This window comes from Zeugodacus cucurbitae, chromosome 4 (genome assembly GCF_028554725.1).
Source record: "Zeugodacus cucurbitae isolate PBARC_wt_2022May chromosome 4, idZeuCucr1.2, whole genome shotgun sequence".
NCBI lineage: Eukaryota > Metazoa > Arthropoda > Insecta > Diptera > Tephritidae > Zeugodacus > Zeugodacus cucurbitae.
Window position 1 is genome coordinate 35,164,926 of NC_071669.1, and position 19,933 is coordinate 35,184,858.

Genomic DNA, 19,933 nt, shown 5'->3' on the forward strand with positions numbered 1-19,933 from the left:
ACGGTTGAATTTATAAATCAATTTTCCTTTTGTTTACCCCTTTTTTATAATATTCTGATCTTTTAAAGAATCCGCAATCGTTATTAGATCCAAGTTGGGCTAAATAAGTATGGATAATGTTTTTATTTGCCATTTTGCACATCGATAGAATTAAATTTTGGTTTGTTTAAATTTTTATCTGTCAAAATTGGCAAAAACCTAACTATTGTGAATGAAAAACGCGATGAACTGGCAATGCCTCTAAGCCAACATAATTATGTTGACTAAGTCTTCCATTCATAATAAGGTAATAGCTTAATTTGCTGGTCAAATAAAACATGCCTAATAGTATGTTTACATATGAAAATAATCTCGTTCTAAACTCGTTCAATAATCTAACCGTTTACATATAGCCAAATGAGATTATCAATTGTCAAATGTGTTGTGTTTCTCTCTCTGTCGGATATTTTTGTTTACATTTTCATTTGACATTTCTCCTCTTCTTCGTAAAATTATCGATAAAACTAGGAATAACACCGAAAATCTTGTTGTATAAAACGAGATAATTTTATAATCTCAGATTATCAAGAGAGGAATTTTGTATTAGAAATCTCGCTTCTTAATTATAGATTATCGAGTTACGCTCGTAAATGGATATAATCTCGTTATATGTAAATATAGTATAATAGCATTTATCACCGAGGCAAATGTAACAGCATCAGTTTCTACTTATTAGAAGCTTTGTTAAACATAAAGTTTATAGAATGTTTACATATGAAAATAATCTTGTTCTAAGCTCGTTCAATAATCTAACCGTTTACATATAGCCAAATGAGATTATCAATTGTCAAATGTGTTGCATTTGTTGTTGTATTACACATATTTATCTCGCTGTCGGCCATTGTTGTTTACATTTTCATTTGACATTTCTCCTTTTCTTCGCAAATTTATCGATAAATCTAGGAATAACACCGAAAATCTAGTTGTATAAAACGAGATAATTTTATAATCTCGGATTATCCAGAGAGCAATTTTGTCTGGGGAATCTCGTTTCTTAATTACAGGTTATTGAGTTAAGCTCGTAAATGGAGATAATCTCGTTATATGTAAACATAGTATTATATTAACTTTTTACCATGCTATGATAACATTTTAAAGGAAAAACATAAAAGTTATCCTGAGCAAATAAAAGTTTCAGAATCTGAGGCTTAAGGTGAGCTACAAAAATTATTACACCACACTGCATCTCGAATTTTAGAGTTGCAAAGTTATGCAATTAATGAACTGAATGAGTCCTTGTAAAATGAATCAAATTTATTAAATTCAGTTTTTGATTTAGTTGAAAAATATTCAAAAAATTGTGTTTTCCTTTTTCTTTCGGCGGGAGGCGGAGTGAGAAGCGGTAGAGGGGATTGGTGCGGTTTATTTATTTTAACATTTTTATCTATTACTTATTATGACTTTAAAATGATTAGATAAAAATTTCACTTTTATATAGGCAGTGGAAGTATTTTTGGCCGCCGTTTCCATGTAAGACCGACCACTGTGCGTTATGTCGTGTCGTCGTCTTTGTGTTCAGAGCATAAATTATTGTTACAGAGACGCCGTCGTCAAAAAAACGGCTTCCATTTATCGCCAAAATGGATTCATAAGTATTTATATAGAATAACACGAACAAGTTATAAAAAGATAGAAAATACGTATTAATTATGAAAAAGGGCACAATGAACAGAATTTAATTTCATATAGCTAATATATAATGTATTGTACTCATTTGAGAAAATAGTGTAATCTTAAATTTTTATGATTTATGTGATTTAGCGTCAACTGTTTAAAAGGGATACATATTTCTATATTTGAATGCAGTAACTTGGAAAATAATTGTTGCACTATTTGAAAAAAACCTTTACTCCGTATGTAGGTCTGCTGCCATAAAGTGGCCGTACATGACATACAATTAATGTTTAAAAGAAAAAAAAATTATTCATATAATGTTTTGTCTAAATATAGACAAATACATAAAAACGTAACAAATTTATATCATTATTATAAGAAGGGTTATTTTAATAACTGCTTGATCTCTCCCATGTTTATTCATTGATTAAAGCGCGTAAAATCGATTTGTATTTACAATAAAAATATACACATGCATATTTACTTATGTATAAATTGTATTTTCCATTCCCAATTTTGTCTATGAATACTTCAAAATAATTAAATTATAATACTATATAAATTACTGCTTCCTTTTCGTACCATATCGCAATATCGCATTACAATGCTATTTCGAGAATCCCACTTATAGTAAAATAAATCTTCTCGTTTCAATTAAATAAAATATTTTCGAATAATTATGTTGGGTATTCATCCCTATCAAGAAGAATTAATATAATTTAATTTCGTAATACTAAATAACATCATAATAATACCAAAAATTCGAATGGTAATAAACAATAATACACAAATTTTTGATTATGTGAAACCCTTTTTGGCGGATATGAATTAGCTCAACATAGGCGGCCATGTTGGCTCAAATGTCAAAAGTAGTTTCTGGAGGTGGGTTTTTGGAGTTTCTCTACTTCTCTCTACAATGATTTCAATTTCGGAAAGTGAGAGCAAAGATGACATGATACGAAACTCTTTATTCTGAGAGAGCGCTGTAAAAATCCACATTTTTTATAACATTTGACAATGTTCCCACTATGTAAAAAATAAATTGGGCATTTTAGAAATAACTTTTGGGTATTTTAACTTTTAGATATTATTTTTAAATGCTCTGTTCCCTATTAGACCTATATCATATATATACTAACTTATATATACTTATATACTAATTATAAATAATTAAGAAAATAAAAACATGATTTTTTATATTAATTTATTAACATAAAATATATAATATATTAAATATAATGATGTCGTTTGATATATTAGATGCCATTTGTAACAAATAATAGCAAAAAAATAGTTTCACACAATTTAATATTATCAGTGTATTTCCCTAAAATTATATTTCGCACTGATTTTGTCATATACTTTTACCGGTATTACTTCTGGCATCCCGCCTTTTCTGTCAAAAATTCCTTCAACTCGCATTGCTACCAACTTAAAATGAGAGATCAGGGAATTCGGTTTGAGGAAAAATGAGAGAGTTTCGTATCATGTCATCTTTGGTGAGAGTGTGGTGGGAAAATAGTGTGAGTGTGTAGCAACTTGAAAGCAATTTCTTGAACGTGTAGCGTCCGGGTAACAGAATATTCGCATATAATACAAAAGAGAATCATTAGCGATAATAGTATTAGTGTATGAAACTGCTCTTATTTTCACTACTAAATTATCTCTGCTACTAAATGTCTCCGAAATGCAAGTAGAGGATTTTCATACATTAAACTTATCAAAAACAATAAAGAATGTGAGAGGCAAGATACAATTAGTGAACAACACGGGAAAAGTAAAGTGTCTTTTTATTGTAAATTACGCCCAATAATGAATAATTTGGATACCTGTGGTCAAGCCTTCCACAAATTGGAAAAAGAAACATCCAATTTGTCATTATTGAAAGATCGTGTGGAAAAATATCACGATTTGTCAACACAAATGTCAAGTATATTGAAGATATTCGAACAGCGCCTTGGAAAATTGGAGCAAACTATATTACCGGTGTACAAGGAGACAGAGCAGCTACAAAAGCGTCAACAGAGTAGGAGCATTATATTTAAAGCTGTAAAATATCATACTTGAGTAATTATTTTATTCCCTATCAGATTTGGACGCGACTTTAGGTTGCCTTGAAAATGTGCTCGCACACTATGATGTTTCTCAAGAGGTATGCAACCTTATACATCAAGGACCAACAGAAGGACACGTGAATACCTTTCTTGAAGCATTGGGGAAGTTACGAGCTGCCATGGAATATTTTTTGCACCATAACTCTCAAAGTGTAGAGTTAGAAAATGTCACCAGCCTTTTTAATACGGGCTGTGAAGGTCTAAATCAACATTTCCGATTATTACTAAAGAAACATAGTTTGCCGTTAAAGCCAGTCGATCTACTAGATCTTATTTACATAGAGGACGACTCTAGTGATGAGTATACATCATTTCGACAGTTGTCGCAAAACACTAGAGAAGAACTTGGTACTATTGCACATTGGTTGGAGCAAAATTTACGTCGTGAATACACAATAATTTATGCGACAGAAAGGGGTGAAGTTGTTTTACGTTCACTCCAAAACTTGAAAGATCATCAAAAAAGTAGCAGTTGGGGACATGAAGCATTGGTATGTGTGATGGTATTATTAAATGTATAATAAATATGTAAATGTTATTCTATAGAAGCCTCGACATAGTGGGCGACCTGATGTGAAAAAGAATACATCGGCACGTTTACAACAAATGTATGTAGAATCTGTATAGAAAAACGTTTGTTATCAATTTGCACATCTTTAATTTCTAGTTTCGAGCGGAAAGCTAATAAGTTGTATCTGCGTGCAACTCAAACGCTTGAGCAGTCAACAGGAATATCAATAAAAAAGGCATCATCGCACTCTGAACACTTGTCCGCCGAAGAGTTCATTGATGGGGATCAAGAACTAGACAAGTATCTCGTCATGTTATTGGGACTGCAGCGCCTTCTGAATTGGGAACGCGCATTAATGACTGAAATTGTGCCTACCTCCAAACATGGTGACGTTTTCTCGAAACTGGCTTACAATTCGATAGAACTCGTGGTTAAAGATGCAGAAGCAATCACAAATCGCATTATGCGTTGTATTTCACGAAAAGAGTGGACATCTGCATTAGGAATATTTTCCGCACTTAAAAGAGTGATTTTACTCCAACCAGATATTGAACGCACCTATGATCCACAACAACGCGAACAACTAATGAAGGTTTTGAATAAACTTCAAGTTACGGTATGAGGATGTAAACATTTTTAAATTGACTCTTAAATAAGGTATATAATAATTTAAGGGTGCAAAAGCTTTAGAACATTTCCTTGAGGTTGTTAAGGGTGAATCCAGCACGAATATAGTTGGTATGAGTTCAAGCACACTTGGCTATGGTTACGTCAATGTCCCTAAAGATGCAACAGTGCATGAGCTCACATCGAATACAATTTGGTTTATAGAGCACCTTTACGAGCATTATGATGTTATAGGCTCCATTTTACAACAAGATGTTCTATACAGCACTCAATTGGACACGATTCTTATGAAAAAAGCTCTGCCAGGTGAAGAGCGTAATAAAGCATTGCTAGCCGTTTATATTAGTAAGCAAATCTAAATTGTACAAAAACGTATGTGATATATTAAATATAATGATTTGTTTTAATTAGAAAAAGCCTTGGCGGAATTGAACCTTTCCATAATGAATAAATGCGAACAGTACAATGACCAAGCCACAAAACATCTCTTTCGTCTTAATAATATTCATTACATACTAAAATCTCTACAGCAATCAAACTTAATTGATATTGTTACATTAGCGGAACCCGAATGTGAGCAATGCTATTTAGACATGATCCGGGAACTGAAATTTTCTTACCAAAAGACTTGGTCGAAAATGCTAATAAGTATAGGTGTAGAGGAATTACCTCGTCCTTCTCATGGTAAGGTGAAGGATAAAGACCGCAGCATATTAAAGGAGCGATTTTCGGTGAGAACCTTATTATACATTTCATTCATTAGAAAATCTTAATCAGTCACAATTTTATAGACGTTCAACAAAGATTTTGAGGAAGCATGCAAAGTGCAACGCGGTATTTCAATTCCAGATGTGATTTTAAGAGAGGGCATAAAGCGCGACAATGTGGAACATATACTTCCAAAATATAACAAGTTTTATGAAATGTAAGAGTTTTGTATGCATGTAATAAACTCTAATATCTACATATATTTTCCTCTAGGTATGCATCCGTGCAGTTCAGCAAAAATCCTGATAAGTACGTAAAGTACCGTCCTCATGAGATTAATCAGATGCTAAGCAAACTCTTTGATGATTCTGCTTAAAATAGTTTGATATAAATATTCCAATAATTAATATTAATAATTAATTTTTTCTTTCTAATTTTTTATTTAAAAATATGCATATAAAAGTCTAATATAAATATAAACACAATTTCTATTATATTTTCAACTAAATTTAAGAGCTAAAAAAATCAAAAATATTACTCATAACTGTTTGTGTAACGGAAATAAATAAAATTAAATACATACATATAAATGCAAAAACAAAATTAAATAGTAAACAACTCATATTTTATTCCGAAGCAAGCCTCCGTGAACGCTTTTTACTCGTTAGTACAGATAATTCGATGAAGGCGCCTCAGGCCGCCCGCAAGCTCCATAGTGACCTATTTTTACGGTGTTATTCGTTCTACAATTTTCGATTTCCAGGAAGCATTCATTCAAATATGTCATATCATCCGTCCCACATATCGGTTCAAATTCTCGCGGGCAAATACGAGCGCATCCTTTAAACTGAATGTTGCTGAGGCAACGCTTTAGCGGAACTACGAACACGTGCTTACCGCAGTTTTCTTTTCGCATGTGGCACTCAGATTTATAAAATTTATTGTCGGATCCACATACGAAATTCGGAGGCTGAGCATCACAGTCCGACTCACAGTCAGCAGTGAGCAAGCAGTTCTTTAAAGACACGGGAACCACGCGCATGTGGCAAGTACGGCGTTTAAAGTCACACATTGAAGGGAATGTATTACCATCTGAACCACACACTGGTCCACTTTCGATGTCGCTTCGTGTACAACGCTCACCACAATCCTTGGTTTGAGATTTCAGGTCCGTGCATGGGCCTATATGGGCTAGATTTACTCCTCGCCTGAAAAAGTCAAAAATCAAAGAAATTGCAATTTAATTGAAACGATTCTTATAAATAAAGCAAATACAAATGTGTAGAAATATGAGTAATGGTCTGAGGAGGAGGTGGGCATCTGAAACAGCTTATTATCTGAATGTTTACATTCGTAACAAATAAACAATAAACAAGTAAGGAATGGCTATGTTAGGGTGGAACCGAACAATTTATACTCTCGCAATTTATTGATAAGATAACACACAATTTTACCCATATATTCGGCATAACGTTACTAGAATAACAAAAATCCCTCTACATATTATATGAGAACTGAGTAATTCATGAACCGATTTCACTCATTTTCTCCACCTAGGTACACAATATTCAAGACTATCATCTCGCTTAATTTTTAAGTTTTATTCCGCTGTCTTCATCCGTTCCTTATTACATTATAATGTGAAGGAATCAGTTGAAATTCAAAATTGAGTTATATGGGAAGTAAGCGTGGTTGTGAACCGAGGATGTCAAGAAAATATTATATATACCGAATTTCATCGAAATCGGTTGAGTAGTTCCTGAGATATGGTTTTTGACCCATAAGTGGGGGATGCCACGCCCATTTTTCATTTTGTAAAAAAAATCTAAGTGCAGTTTCTTTCTGCCATTTCTTCTGTAAAATTAAGTATTTCTGACGTTTTCCGTTAGTGAGTTAACCCACTTTTAGTAATTTTCAACCTAACCTTTGTATGGGAGGTGGACGTGGTTATTATCCGATTTCACCTATTTTCATGGTGTGTGACGGACAGACATTCGGATTTCGAATCTACTCGTTATCCTGATCATTTATATGTATATACAGTAGTTTTCCGAAGTAACGAACACATTAAATGTCAGGCCTGTTCGTTACATCGAATTTTTCGTTAATTCGAGTATTCACTAAGAGGTATGTTTTTCAATAAAAATGAGTTAAATATCCGTAAATTGCAGTTAAAAAATTGCTTTATTAATTATTTGTTAAAAATTAAAAACCGTAACAAAACAAAAAAACTTCTAAAATGGACCAATTCTGACACTTATACTTCTAATTGGTGCTGATCAATAATTTTAAACTTTTTTATAAAATTCAACATTTTTTCAATTTGCACATTTTTTTTAATTTCTTCAAGTTTTATTTTTACTTCTGTTTCGATGTTATTTGATTTGTTTCTCTTTCTTCATATGTCTTCTTCATGTTGTTCCTTAAACCGAGTACTTACAAATCCCCGATGTCCGTTATTTAAGGTACTCAATGTAACAAATTTGCTTGTTCCGTATTTCGAAAAACTACTGTATATATAATCCCTTATCTAACTCTTTTATTATATGGGTGATACAAACAACCGTTATATGAACAAAACTATAATCCTTTGTGCAACATGTTGCGAGAGTACAAAAATAAAGATTATTTTAACATCAATATATAGACATATATATAGATCTATATTCGGCTCTACAGCTCTCTGTATACTTTGACCTGCTGAACAATACGCCTCCAAACCGCACCACGTTTTCGCCTTGAATTAGCTGGTCAAATTCGCTATTCCATCTTATCCTCCATTCGTCAGGTCCGATTCTAACTGCGCCGAAAATTTTTCGGAGAATTATTCTTCCAAAGGTCATCAATTTTGATTTGTCTTTTTCGCTTATTGTCCATGTTTAAGCTCCATAGCATAATACTGGTCGTACTACGGTTTTATAAGAGGCTAGTTTGCATGGTCTGTTGATTAGGTTGGACTTTTATAAGAGATGCGAACAATCTATTTGCTGCTTGTGTCCTGCCATCCTTGGCTTGCAATAGCAATGTCGTCAGCTTATGTATATATTTGAGTGGTTCTGTTCAAGATATGACCAGTACGCTTGGTATCGCATAACAAATTGACAATTGTTGAAGAGAGTGTATCACCCTAGCGAACATCGGATTGAATGGTAACAGCTTTCGATGTTTGGTCTTGTATCATTACTTTGGATTGAGTATTATGCAGCGTCATTTCTGTTATTCTGATTAATTTTTCTGGAATTCCACATTTTTTAAATACTGTCAATCTGTCTATTGTATCGAATGCTTGTTTGAAATCAATGAACAGCAAGTGTTACCGATGTAAACCGATGTTATGCTCATAGCATTTTTCCATTGCTTGCTTGATGGAGATTTGGTCTGATGTTAATCTACCTGTTCGGAAGCCGCATATTCGGGTAATATTTTTAATCTCACACTATTTTCAGATGTTATTTCATGGAGGGAATGGTTGCCAATTACATCTTTGAAAGCGCTTTCAGATCCTATTTTGGCATTGAAATCACCCAGAATAATAATTGCGCTTTTACTAGTATCTTGCATAGTATGTCGTTAATGGGTTCAAAACCTAAAAATTTATATTTGCGTTTTCGTTCTATCCAAAAACCTGTGCCATTTCTCCCTGATTTTTCTTCGTCTCTACTGTAGTACAGTATGTATTCCCTTTTATACATCAGAAGGCGTCTTTCCGCAATCATTGACAGAATCGATAATAATATCAATTCAGAAAATGCATGATACAAAAAAGGTGAAAGAATTTGGGCCAATTAATACAAACAAAACAAAAGAACAATGTTTAGAAATTGTAGTTAAAGAGCAACTGATGGAATTTTTTGAGAGAATGTGCTTCTTCGAAATTTCGAAGAATGGTTTGATACCTTCGAAAATTTACGTTGAATGAATTGAAAATAAAATTTTTGATCGAATTGAACTCACTTATTGACGTGAATATGCTAATAGATGTCGCCAATTTCGATGAATCCTCAAAATCGAAAATTTTGGTCATCAGGGTCATCATATATGATCGGGAACGTAAGGGAAGTGACTGCAGAAAGTTCGGTTTATATAGCTTTATTGGTTCACGAGATATGTACAAAAAAACGTATTGGGGGGCCACGCAAACTTTTCCAAAAAAATTGCATTCAATTATACCCCTTCATAGTGCAATCCTTTATACCAAATTTTACTTTCATAACTTTATTTGTGGCCATTTGTTATATGTGTTCCAAGTTTCATTAAGATATCTCAATTTTTACGGATTTCAACTCCACTCGTCATTTCTTGGTGACACAAACAACCGTTATGTGAACAAAACTATAATATTCTCTTAGCAACTTTGTTGCGAGAGTATAAAAATGCACCCATATTTAAGAGAAAAAAATTAATGGGAAGGGAAAACTAATTGGGAATTTAGAATTAAATACAGCCGACGCCCATTAATACGAAAGCTCTTTCGCGCGAATGTCCAATAACACGAACGCAGTATTTTATACAGTGATAGCTCATTACCGCATCAGTTTATTGTCAGTGGTTGTGACCTCGGCGGAAAGTCTTGAAATTTATTTGATGCATATCTGTATAATCGCATTGACATGGAAGAAAATATATCAAATGATGAAATATAATTTTTAATGAAGACGGATTCGACGAAGAGGACATTGTCCACTCTCTATACTTATTAAGCTTTTGATTGCTTTAAAACTCTCGCAACATGTTGCAAATAGAGTAACATGGTTTTGTTCACATAACGGTTGTATGTAAAACTCAAAACTAAGCAAGTTAGATTTAGAGTTATATATACAGGGTGACGAGTGGAGTTCAAATCAATTTCAAACATATGGCACAACCACGCCTACTTCCTATATACCGGAAGTATGAAGTCGATCTGAATCGTTTACTTTACAATATATAAAGTAAGCAGTAGTAAAGATATCGGAACAGAACTTTGCACAAATACTGCATTTATTGTGTGGCACTTATTTCTAAAAATCGCTGAAATCGGACCATAGGTTTTCAAGACCCCATATATCGAACATGAGGACCTCAATACTTCTAATCTTTTTTTTTCACCGAAAGTATAGGAAAGTCTCTCAGATATTTTGAAGAAATTTGTATTCTAATATTATAATATGTCTTCGTGACAAAAACTTCACCTAACTCCCATATACCAATCCATTTCCAACTTTCAATGGATTGGATACCATATATACATATACTATACTATGACGAATATGTGGGTCAAATTGTGTGTTACATTAATAAAATTAAATAAATTATATAATAATGACACCTCTAGTTTTAATAAAAAAATTTACAATATTTAATAAGGACACATAACTATTTTCCTTCAATTGTGTTAATACCAGTTTCTAATTAGTATAATATGTTTTCGAAAACCAATGGTTGTTTAAATTTGATCGTTATCGCTTCAGCCAAGACCAAACTAGGAAACTGAAAATGCTTTCCATGAATTCTGAAAAGTAACCAAGAGCAACCACATCACATTTGGCCTACACTGTGTATCTGTTACTATATACAAACTGATATTTAGACTTACAAGCACGTTGCATGCGCAAGTTCGCATTCATTGTTGTAGGTTTTTGCATCACTGCCACAGAGTTTGTCATTGCGATTTGATGAAAATATGGACCCGAATAAATTATTAAAATCTTTGCAAGGCGGAAGCTGTTTGCATCGATTCAAACGGGTTTTACACTTGTCCATGCTCATTTTTTGTATAGATTTTCGTTGTGGACTATAAGAGAAAGACAAAAACAAAAAATAAGACATATTATGCTCATTATTTTCATTGCTCGTCTTACATATATGCGACCATTGTACTAATTACCGCCTACTTACCCACAATTTAGCATTTTTAACTCGCAAAGCGAGGAGTAAATATTGCCATCGCTTCCGCAGACATATTGTGATGGCGCGTCCGAAGTAGGAGGACATTCGGTGGGACAGTTATCCGCTGACTTGCTGCCATTTGTATTTCGCTCTTGAGACATGCAAAATGCTAGCGGTACTTCGAAAATGTGCTTTCCACAATTATACGCTCGCATTTTGCAGGGGCTTGCATACAGACGCCCATCAGAACCGCAGGTAGGCCGCGCAACACGCCAGCAAGACTCACGGCACATGCGGGTCGACTGGCAATGCTTCCGACTGGTCTTCACTACACCCTGGCTGCACGTCAGCAATTTCATCTCGCATGTCGAATTGTACACATTGCCATCGGAGGCACAGATTGGACCATCTTTCGGAGCACTTTTACAATCGACTGGACAAGACTCACGTATGGCGCTGATGTTACTGCAGGCGCCCACATGCGACATGCTAACCGCAGCCAAGCCAACACGACACGCTTGCACGCGCAACATACAACGATTCAAGTATGTGTGGCCGTCGGTGCCGCAAACTGGGTCTTTCTCTGTAGGACACCGGTGCTTGCATTCGGAACCGCGCGCGCGTTCACAACTGTCTTTAACAGCCTGCAAATTAGAATAAAAAACTCAGTTCAGGAAACATTTACATGCAAACAAATGAGGAGGAGTTTGTTACTATGTTTGTATGCATATGTGCCCTTGATCTCACTACCGACTTTCGTATGTGTGTAAAAGCACACCGAAACTACCGATTTACAAGATAAAAAAGAAACTAAACTTCGTTTATTTCTCAGTCTGCGTATAAACGACTAAGTGCTATGGAACATGTACTTATGCTCATATCAAATGATCTTACCTTCACGGTATTTGACCCATTTCGAGAGCAAGTCTTTTTCTTCATTTCACAGAGATTGGCATAAATTAAACCATCAGAACCGCAAACTGGTATGGCGCCCACCGTTGTACTAGGTGGACATGATCTAGGGCAGGAGTTAGCATTGCCTCGTTGCTGCCGTTGAACTGCATCCTCATCCAAAGCCATTGTATTCATGGCTGCATTCATGTACTCTGAATAAAGCAAAGCGGCACGGCTAAGAATTGGCGCCGATGTTTCGACTTCGGCGGCATCATTTGGAGTATGTTCCTTGCTATTGCGATAGCTGATTATTGGCGAGTCATCTTTACTCTGGGTGTAGTGGATCATTGGTGCTTGTGCTGGCAACTTAATGAACTTAATGGGCGAGTCTGTGACTGCATCTGAAAGCGGAAAGATTCCACACTCAAATTATTTTATAACTAAAGGTATAAGATAAACGCAGAAAAGTTGTTTGAAAAAAAGTATAATAAACTAATAACGTAATAAAACAAGATATTGTAGTTCATTCATTCATGTACATATATATTAAAGTTTTTTTTTGTCGAAGCTATCTCCTTATATTATCCAATATATACCATAACAAGTAAGGAAGGGCTAAGTTCGGGTGTAACGGAACATTTTATACTCTCGCAATTTATTTATTTAACTTTATTTATATTAATAATACACAATTTGACCCACATATTCGTCATATATATTGTATAAATTCCATTGAAAGTTGGAAACCCTAATATTGGATTAGAAGCACCGAGGGCCTCGTGTTCGATATATGGGGCCTTAAAAACCTATGGTGCGATTTCGGCGATTTTTAGAATGGGGATGCCACACTATAAACGTAGTATTTGTGCAAAGTTCTGCACCGATATCTTCACTAGTACTTACTTTATATATTGTAAAGTAAACGATTCAAATCGTCTTCAAGTTCTAGAATATAGGAAGTAGGCGTGGTTGTGAAGCGATTTGGCCTATTTTCACAACATATCATTGGGATGTAAGAAAACTATTACAAACCAAGTTTCATTGAAATCGGTCGTGTAGTTCCTGAGATATGGTTTTTGACCCATAAGTGGGCGACGCCACGCCCATTTTCCATTTTGTAAAATAATCTGAGTGCAGCTTTCATCTACCATTTCTTATGTGAAATTTAGTGTTTCTGACTTTTTTCGTTAGTGAGTTAACCCACTTTTAGTAATTTTGAACCTAACTTTTGTATGGGAGGTGGGCGTGGTTATGAACCGATTTTCATTTTTGGACTGTATTAGGAAGTGGCTAAAAAACGACTGCAGAAAGTTTGGTTTATATAGCTCTATTAATTTGCGAGATATGTACAAAAAACTTAGTTGGGGGCGGGGCCACGCCCACTTCCCCAAAAAAATTAAATCCCAATATGCCCCTTCATAGTGCGATCCTTCATACTAAATTTTATTTCCATAGATTTATTTATGGCTTAGTTATGGCACTTTATGTGTTTTCGGTTTTCGCCATTTTGTGGGCGTGGCAGTGGTCCGATTTTGCTCATTTTCGAAAGCAACCTTCCTATGGTGCCAAGAAATAAGTGTGCCAAGTTTCATCAAGATATCTTAATTTTTACTCAAGTTACAGCTTGCACAGACGGACGGACGGACGGACGGACAGACGTTCGGATTTGAACTCCACTCTTCACCCTGATCACTTTGGTATATATAACCCTATATCTAACTCGTTTAGTTTTGGGTGTTACAAACAACCGTTATGTGAACAAAACTATAATACTCTCTTTAGCAACTTTTGTTGCGAGAGTATAAAAAGTTAACCGGAATTTTGGAAACAATTACATTAGGGTAATATTGAACAGATATTCAGATATCTCACAGATTTACTAATATTTCAGTATAAAGTCAGCAATAGGTTTCTATTCAAACTATCGCTTGCATGTGATCCTGATCAGTTGACGAAGACAAAAATACTAACAAACAATTTTATTCGGAAAAATTAGTAAATATATTTAAAACAAGTAAAGAAAGGCTAAGTTCGGGTGCGACCGAACATTTTATACTCTCGCAGTTTATTTATGTAATTTTAATAACACACAATTTGACCCAAATATTCTGCATAAAGTCTAATAGAATAACGAAAATCATCATATATGGTATGAGGGCTGATGTAATTCCTAAACCGATTTCACTAATTTTCCCCACAAAGCTACATTTACAAGACTATATTCTCACTTAATTTTGCTATGATATCTCACATATTAACCGATATATGAGGAATAAAGCCCTCATATAATTAGGTATATGGGAGCTAGGGGAAGTTCTGATCTGATTTTAATAACTTGGAACAGAGATACACAATTAGGGAAAAAAAAACTTCCTCTGAATTAAATTAAAATATCTGAAAGATGTGCCGATATTTTAGGTGAAAAATTACCCTTAGGCACTGATTTCTTCATGTAGATACCCGGGGCCATGAAAAGTTATAGTCCGATTTTGAAAAATTTTCCATAAGTGAAGCCACAGATGATATACAGCATTTGTATAAAGTTTTATTCATCTAGCTTCATCGGTTCCTTATGTATATATTATAAAGTGAACGAATCAGATGGAATTAAGAATTGAGTTATATGGGAAGTTGGCGTGCTTGTAAACCGTTTTCGGACATTTTCCATCCGTGTTGTCAGGGTGTCAAGAAAGTATTATATACCGAATTTCATTGAAATCGGTTGAGTAGTTCCTGAGATATGGTTTTTGACCCGTAAGTGGGCGACGACACTCCCATTTCCCATTTTGTAAAAAAATCTGAGTGCAGCTTCCATTGCTATTTCTCATGTAAAATTTATTGTTTCTGACGTTTTTCGTTAGTGAGTTAACTCACTTTTAGTCATTTTCAACCTAAACTTTGTATGGGAGGTGGGCGTGGTTATTATCCGATTTCTTTCACTTTTGGACTATATAAGGATGAAAGAAACGACTGCAGAAAGTTTGGTTTATATAGCTAATTTAGTTTGCAAGATATATACAAAAAAACTATTTGGGGGCGGGGCCACGCCAACTTAAAAAAAAATTACATCTAAATGTGCCCTTCCCTAATGCGATCCTTTGTACCAAATTTTACTTTCACAATTTTATTTATGGCTTAGTTATGGCACTTTATGTGTTTTCGGTTTTCGCCATTTTGTGGGCGTGGCAGTGGACCGATTTTGCCTATCTTCGAAAGCAACCTCTTCAGGGTGTCAAGGAATATGTATTCCAACTTTCATTAAGATATCTGAATTTTTACTCAAGTTAGATCTTGCACGGACAGACGCACAGACAGACGGACGGACAGACATCCTGATTTCAACTTCACTCGTCATCCGGATCATATATATGTATATATATAACCCCATATCTAACTCTTTTATTTCTGGGTGATACAACCAACGTTATGTGAACAAAACTATAATACTATTGTGCAACATGTTGCGAGAGTATAAAAATATCAAAGAAATACATTTGCTGCTACTGGTGCCTTGATAGGTCGGAAGGCTTATTGCGTTTACACTGGTTTTCTCTCGCCCAGCAGTTCGATGAGCCTGGAAGCCTCCTCATTAACATGCTGTTTATGTCTAAGTTCGTGAGACTTTGTAATCATTTACCACTGAATTCACGCCAAGAAAACAATGGAGGTCAGCAAATGTATATAACCTACCAAGGAGCATGAACTCATCTTCTTACCGCCTTAAACGCTGAATATAGGCAATACAGCTTGGACTTGAGCAATTCAATAAGGCCAAACTGGCTTTAGGACTTGATTTTATATTAATAGCTTGTTTTATACTACCGACAACGTGGTAAAGTTTAGCAAATTTTATATCAAGCTCATCCCTTTTTTCTTGACATGCTCTTTCCAGCGAAGTTTAGCATATAAGGTCATCATCTAGATATCCAGATGCTTTCGCTTCTAACTCTACCAAAAGCCTAAGGCATGTATGAAAATGCCGCCGAACAAAAGTTCTTTTTATCCATTGTATTTTCGACGAAATTTACAAGTTGGTGCACCTGGTCAATTGAAGAATGGTGGTCACAGAAGCCAAATAGATGTGCTGGTATTAGTTGTTTTCGCTCAATTAGGGTTTGAGCATATTTATGAGTACGATATCATACGTTCTCAAAGATTTTATATTTACAAGTTTATTTAGATAATTTTTGGTGCATTTCGTAATATGTTTTCGGTTATTAACTCGAACACAGGCTTTTTTGAGACTCGTGTTGTCCCGATAAGATTTTTAATTTCTTTATTAGTTAAGGGAGAAATTATGACATATATTCTCGTAAACTGTATTTTGTCTCTAAGTTTTTGTAGTTATTTTGCAACTACGGTGGTTTGCAGGATGAGAATCGCCGCAGTTGTAACATTTGGTCGGGCTTTGTCAGCCTTGAGCATTCATTTGTAGAATGTTTGCACCACATTTCACACATCTTGATGGCTTACGTAGAAGTTTTTTGTATGTCCACAAGCTTGACAGTATTAATTGCATTTAAGACATTAAAGCAATGATCTTTAAGATCATTTAAGATGGATTGTGTATCACATGAGTGGTGTAAATTTTCTTCATTGCCTTTATTGGCCTCTTGTTTCTGCTCTCGTAGCTCAACCAAGATATATTATCATCAACAGTACTTCCATTAACCCTCACTTAGCTCAAATACTGATTTTCAAACTTCACAAAAACAAAATTAACGTAGAATCTTGAATATATTGTAGTTTGGTGACAGAAATATAGTTGAAATCGGTCCAGGAATTACACCAGCTTCCATACACTATATATAATAATATCGTTATTCTAGTTGACTTTATGCCGAATATGCGGAGGGATTCGTGTGTTATATTTATGTTTGGTTACACTCGGGGGATGGGCTCATATGTGGAAGAAGACCCACCACATAAAAACACCTCTGGAAACCAATGAGTGACCAAAAAGAGCCTCGGATGAGTACACCCACTTTTGATGACGACCCCTACAAACGTTTTAAGGGCCATGATTTTAGAGCATGCACCTGGAATGTCCGGACCCTTAATTGGGAAGGTGCCTCTGCTCAGCTGTTCCTTGTGACATCTACTACAGCGGCCATATAAAGGAACGCAAACTAGGTTTTGTGGTGGGAGACTCTGTCGACGAGTCCTGACATTCACCCCGGTGGATGATCGTCTAGACACAATCCGCATCAAAGCGTACGCTCCGAGGACCAAATATTAACTCGGACTATTATCTGGTAACATCGAAGAAATGCAGAGCACTCATCAGCATCTCGATTTAAGGAAGCTGTGGAACGGCTCAAACTCATTGCATACCGCTGCAGCTGAAACAATTGGTCTACGGCAACGCCAAAAATCCAATTGGTACGATGAGAATTGTCGTTCCGCAGTGGAGAGAAAACAGACTGCGAGATGCATTTGCAGACGTAAGAAGAAAGAGGCCGAAATGCGTGAGTATGAAAAGCTTGAAAAGCCGACATGGGTAATGCTCGAAAAGTTTATGAAAAGATGAGGCGATTTACAGAAGGTTACAAGACCGGAGCATTATTATGTAGGTACCGAGGAGGTAATCCGGTAACGAGTGTCCGGAGCATACTGGGATTATGGAGGGAACACTTCTCCGACCAGCTGAATGGCAGTGAAAGTACAACACCAGGAGATGGCGAACCCGATGACGATGGAATAGATGATGTTCCATTATTCGATCATGAAGAAATTCGAATAGCAATTACCCGCTTGAAGAACAACAAAGCGACCGGGTCCGATGGATTACTGACCGAGCTATTTAAATACGTCGGCGAAGAACTGATAAGGTGCATGCATCAGCTTCTTTATAAAATATGGAAGGAAGAAAGCATGCCCGACGATTGGAATTTCAGTGTGCTCTGCCCAATCCATTAAAAGGGATACCCCACAATCTGCGCTAATTACCGTGGTGTAAGCCTCCTCAACATTGCATATAAGGTCCTGTCGAGCGTATTGTGTGAAAGACTAAAGCTCACCGTCAACAAACTAATTGGACCTTTTCGGTGTGGCTCTAGACCTGGAAAATCATGCGTCAAATCTTGAAGAAGACCCGTGAAAAGAGGATCGACACACACCATCTATTTGTCGACTTTAAAGCTGCTTTCGACAGCACGAAAAGGAGCTGCCTTTATGCCGCGATGTCTGAATTTGGTATCCCTGCAAAACTAATACGGCTATGTAAACTGACGTTGAGCAACACCAAAAGCTCCGTCAGGATCGGGAAGGACCTCTCCGAGCCTTTCGGTAGCAAACGAGGTTTCAGACAGTGTGACTCACTATCGTACGACTTCTTCAATAAATTCCTGGAAAAAATAATACGAGCTGCAGAGCTAGAGAAGGTACAATATTCTATAAGAGTGTACAGTTACTGGCGTATACCGATGATATTGATATAATCGGAAACAACAACCGCGCCCTTTTGCAATTTGGTTCTCGACGAACCAAAATTAAACTCTTCAAGTTTATTATTCCCGTCCTGATGTATGGCGCAGAAGCGTGGACGATGACAACATCCGATGAGATGACTCTTGGGGTTTTCGACAGAAATGTTTTGCGGAAGATTTATGGTCCTCTGAACATTGGCTACGGCGAATACCGCAGACGATGGAAATATGAGCTGTACGATTGACATAGTTCAGCGAAACAATAGACAGCGGCTTCGCGGACTAGCTCATATTGTTCGAATGGATGAAAACACTTCAGCTCTGAAAGTGTTCGATGCAGTACCCACTGGAGGAAGCCGAGCAGAAGACGACTTCCACTCCGTTGGAGAGACCAAGTGGAAAGTGGTCTGGCTTCACTTGGTGTTTCCAGTTGGCGCCAGAAAGCAAGAAGAAGAAATGAATGGCGCGCTCTGGTGGATTCGGCTATAATCGCGTGAGCGGTTCCTACGCCAAATATATAATACCATTTAACATCGTAAACGTATGGCAACATTGCAAAATTACAATATCATAAAACAGCTGTTAATTTTTACATGCATTTTATTTTACGACAATCTTGCAAATATGCGAGACCTTTTTCAATGGCATTCATGGCATGCTTACAATTAATTCACAATCAGCTGATATTACCACAATATTGCCAAAGAGCGCTCATTTAACTTATGTTGCCATATTGCAAATTTACTATTTTTTTATAATTCAACGTTAAATGAGTACCACTAATATATACACCCGAACTTAGCCTTCCTTTGCTTGTTCTACTTTTAAGATGATAGAAAGTTGTGAGTAAAAAGTGGCGAGTGTATACTCGTATATGAATGTTCATATAAAATATCAATTAAACCGCACCTGCAATAGCAATAATATTTTCGATGTTATTTTTTTAAAATATCATAAAGAAATTTACCATATAAAACTAACGACACATCTTAAAGTAAAAGTGTAAAAGTGTACAATTTGACTAGTTATTTTACTGCAAACAACAACAATAATAAAAACTTTAGTGGAAATTTCACTATCGTTGCTGCGAGCAATGAACTGACTAACTAATAAAAAGTCCAATTTGCTAG

At 35.7% G+C, this 19,933-nt stretch overlaps 2 protein-coding genes across 11 annotated transcripts in view; one reads left to right on the plus strand and one right to left on the minus strand.

Moving 5' to 3' along the window:
- Window positions 1-3,235: 3,235 nt before the first annotated feature.
- LOC105211516 (exocyst complex component 7) lies at window positions 3,236-6,399 on the plus strand. Of its 2 annotated transcripts, none has more exons than XM_029039797.2 (8): window positions 3,236-3,679; window positions 3,744-4,258; window positions 4,317-4,375; window positions 4,435-4,894; window positions 4,953-5,250; window positions 5,317-5,636; window positions 5,697-5,830; window positions 5,887-6,399. In XM_029039797.2, exons 1-8 carry the CDS (start codon window positions 3,466-3,468, stop codon window positions 5,987-5,989), a joined length of 2,103 nt encoding a protein of 700 aa, XP_028895630.2. In that variant the 5' UTR covers window positions 3,236-3,465; the 3' UTR covers window positions 5,990-6,399. The 2 variants fall into 2 exon arrangements, with proteins under 2 accessions (XP_028895630.2, XP_011181268.2); XM_011182966.3 differs by having other exon boundaries at window positions 3,241-3,679; window positions 4,314-4,375.
- The window catches only part of LOC105211518 (serine protease inhibitor dipetalogastin), a 55,124-nt gene continuing 41,220 nt past the window's right edge, over window positions 6,030-19,933 (minus strand). For all 9 annotated transcript variants that reach the window (XM_054228892.1, XM_011182972.3, XM_011182974.3 and 6 more), the window contains 4 exons: window positions 12,376-12,776; window positions 11,491-12,125; window positions 11,189-11,386; window positions 6,030-6,821 (listed from right to left, as the gene is read on the minus strand). In XM_054228892.1, coding sequence (XP_054084867.1) covers window positions 6,278-6,821; window positions 11,189-11,386; window positions 11,491-12,125; window positions 12,376-12,723 — 1,725 coding nt within the window. In that variant the 5' untranslated portion in view covers window positions 12,724-12,776 and the 3' untranslated portion in view covers window positions 6,030-6,277. The remainder of the gene's footprint in view (window positions 6,822-11,188; window positions 11,387-11,490; window positions 12,126-12,375; window positions 12,777-19,933) is intronic.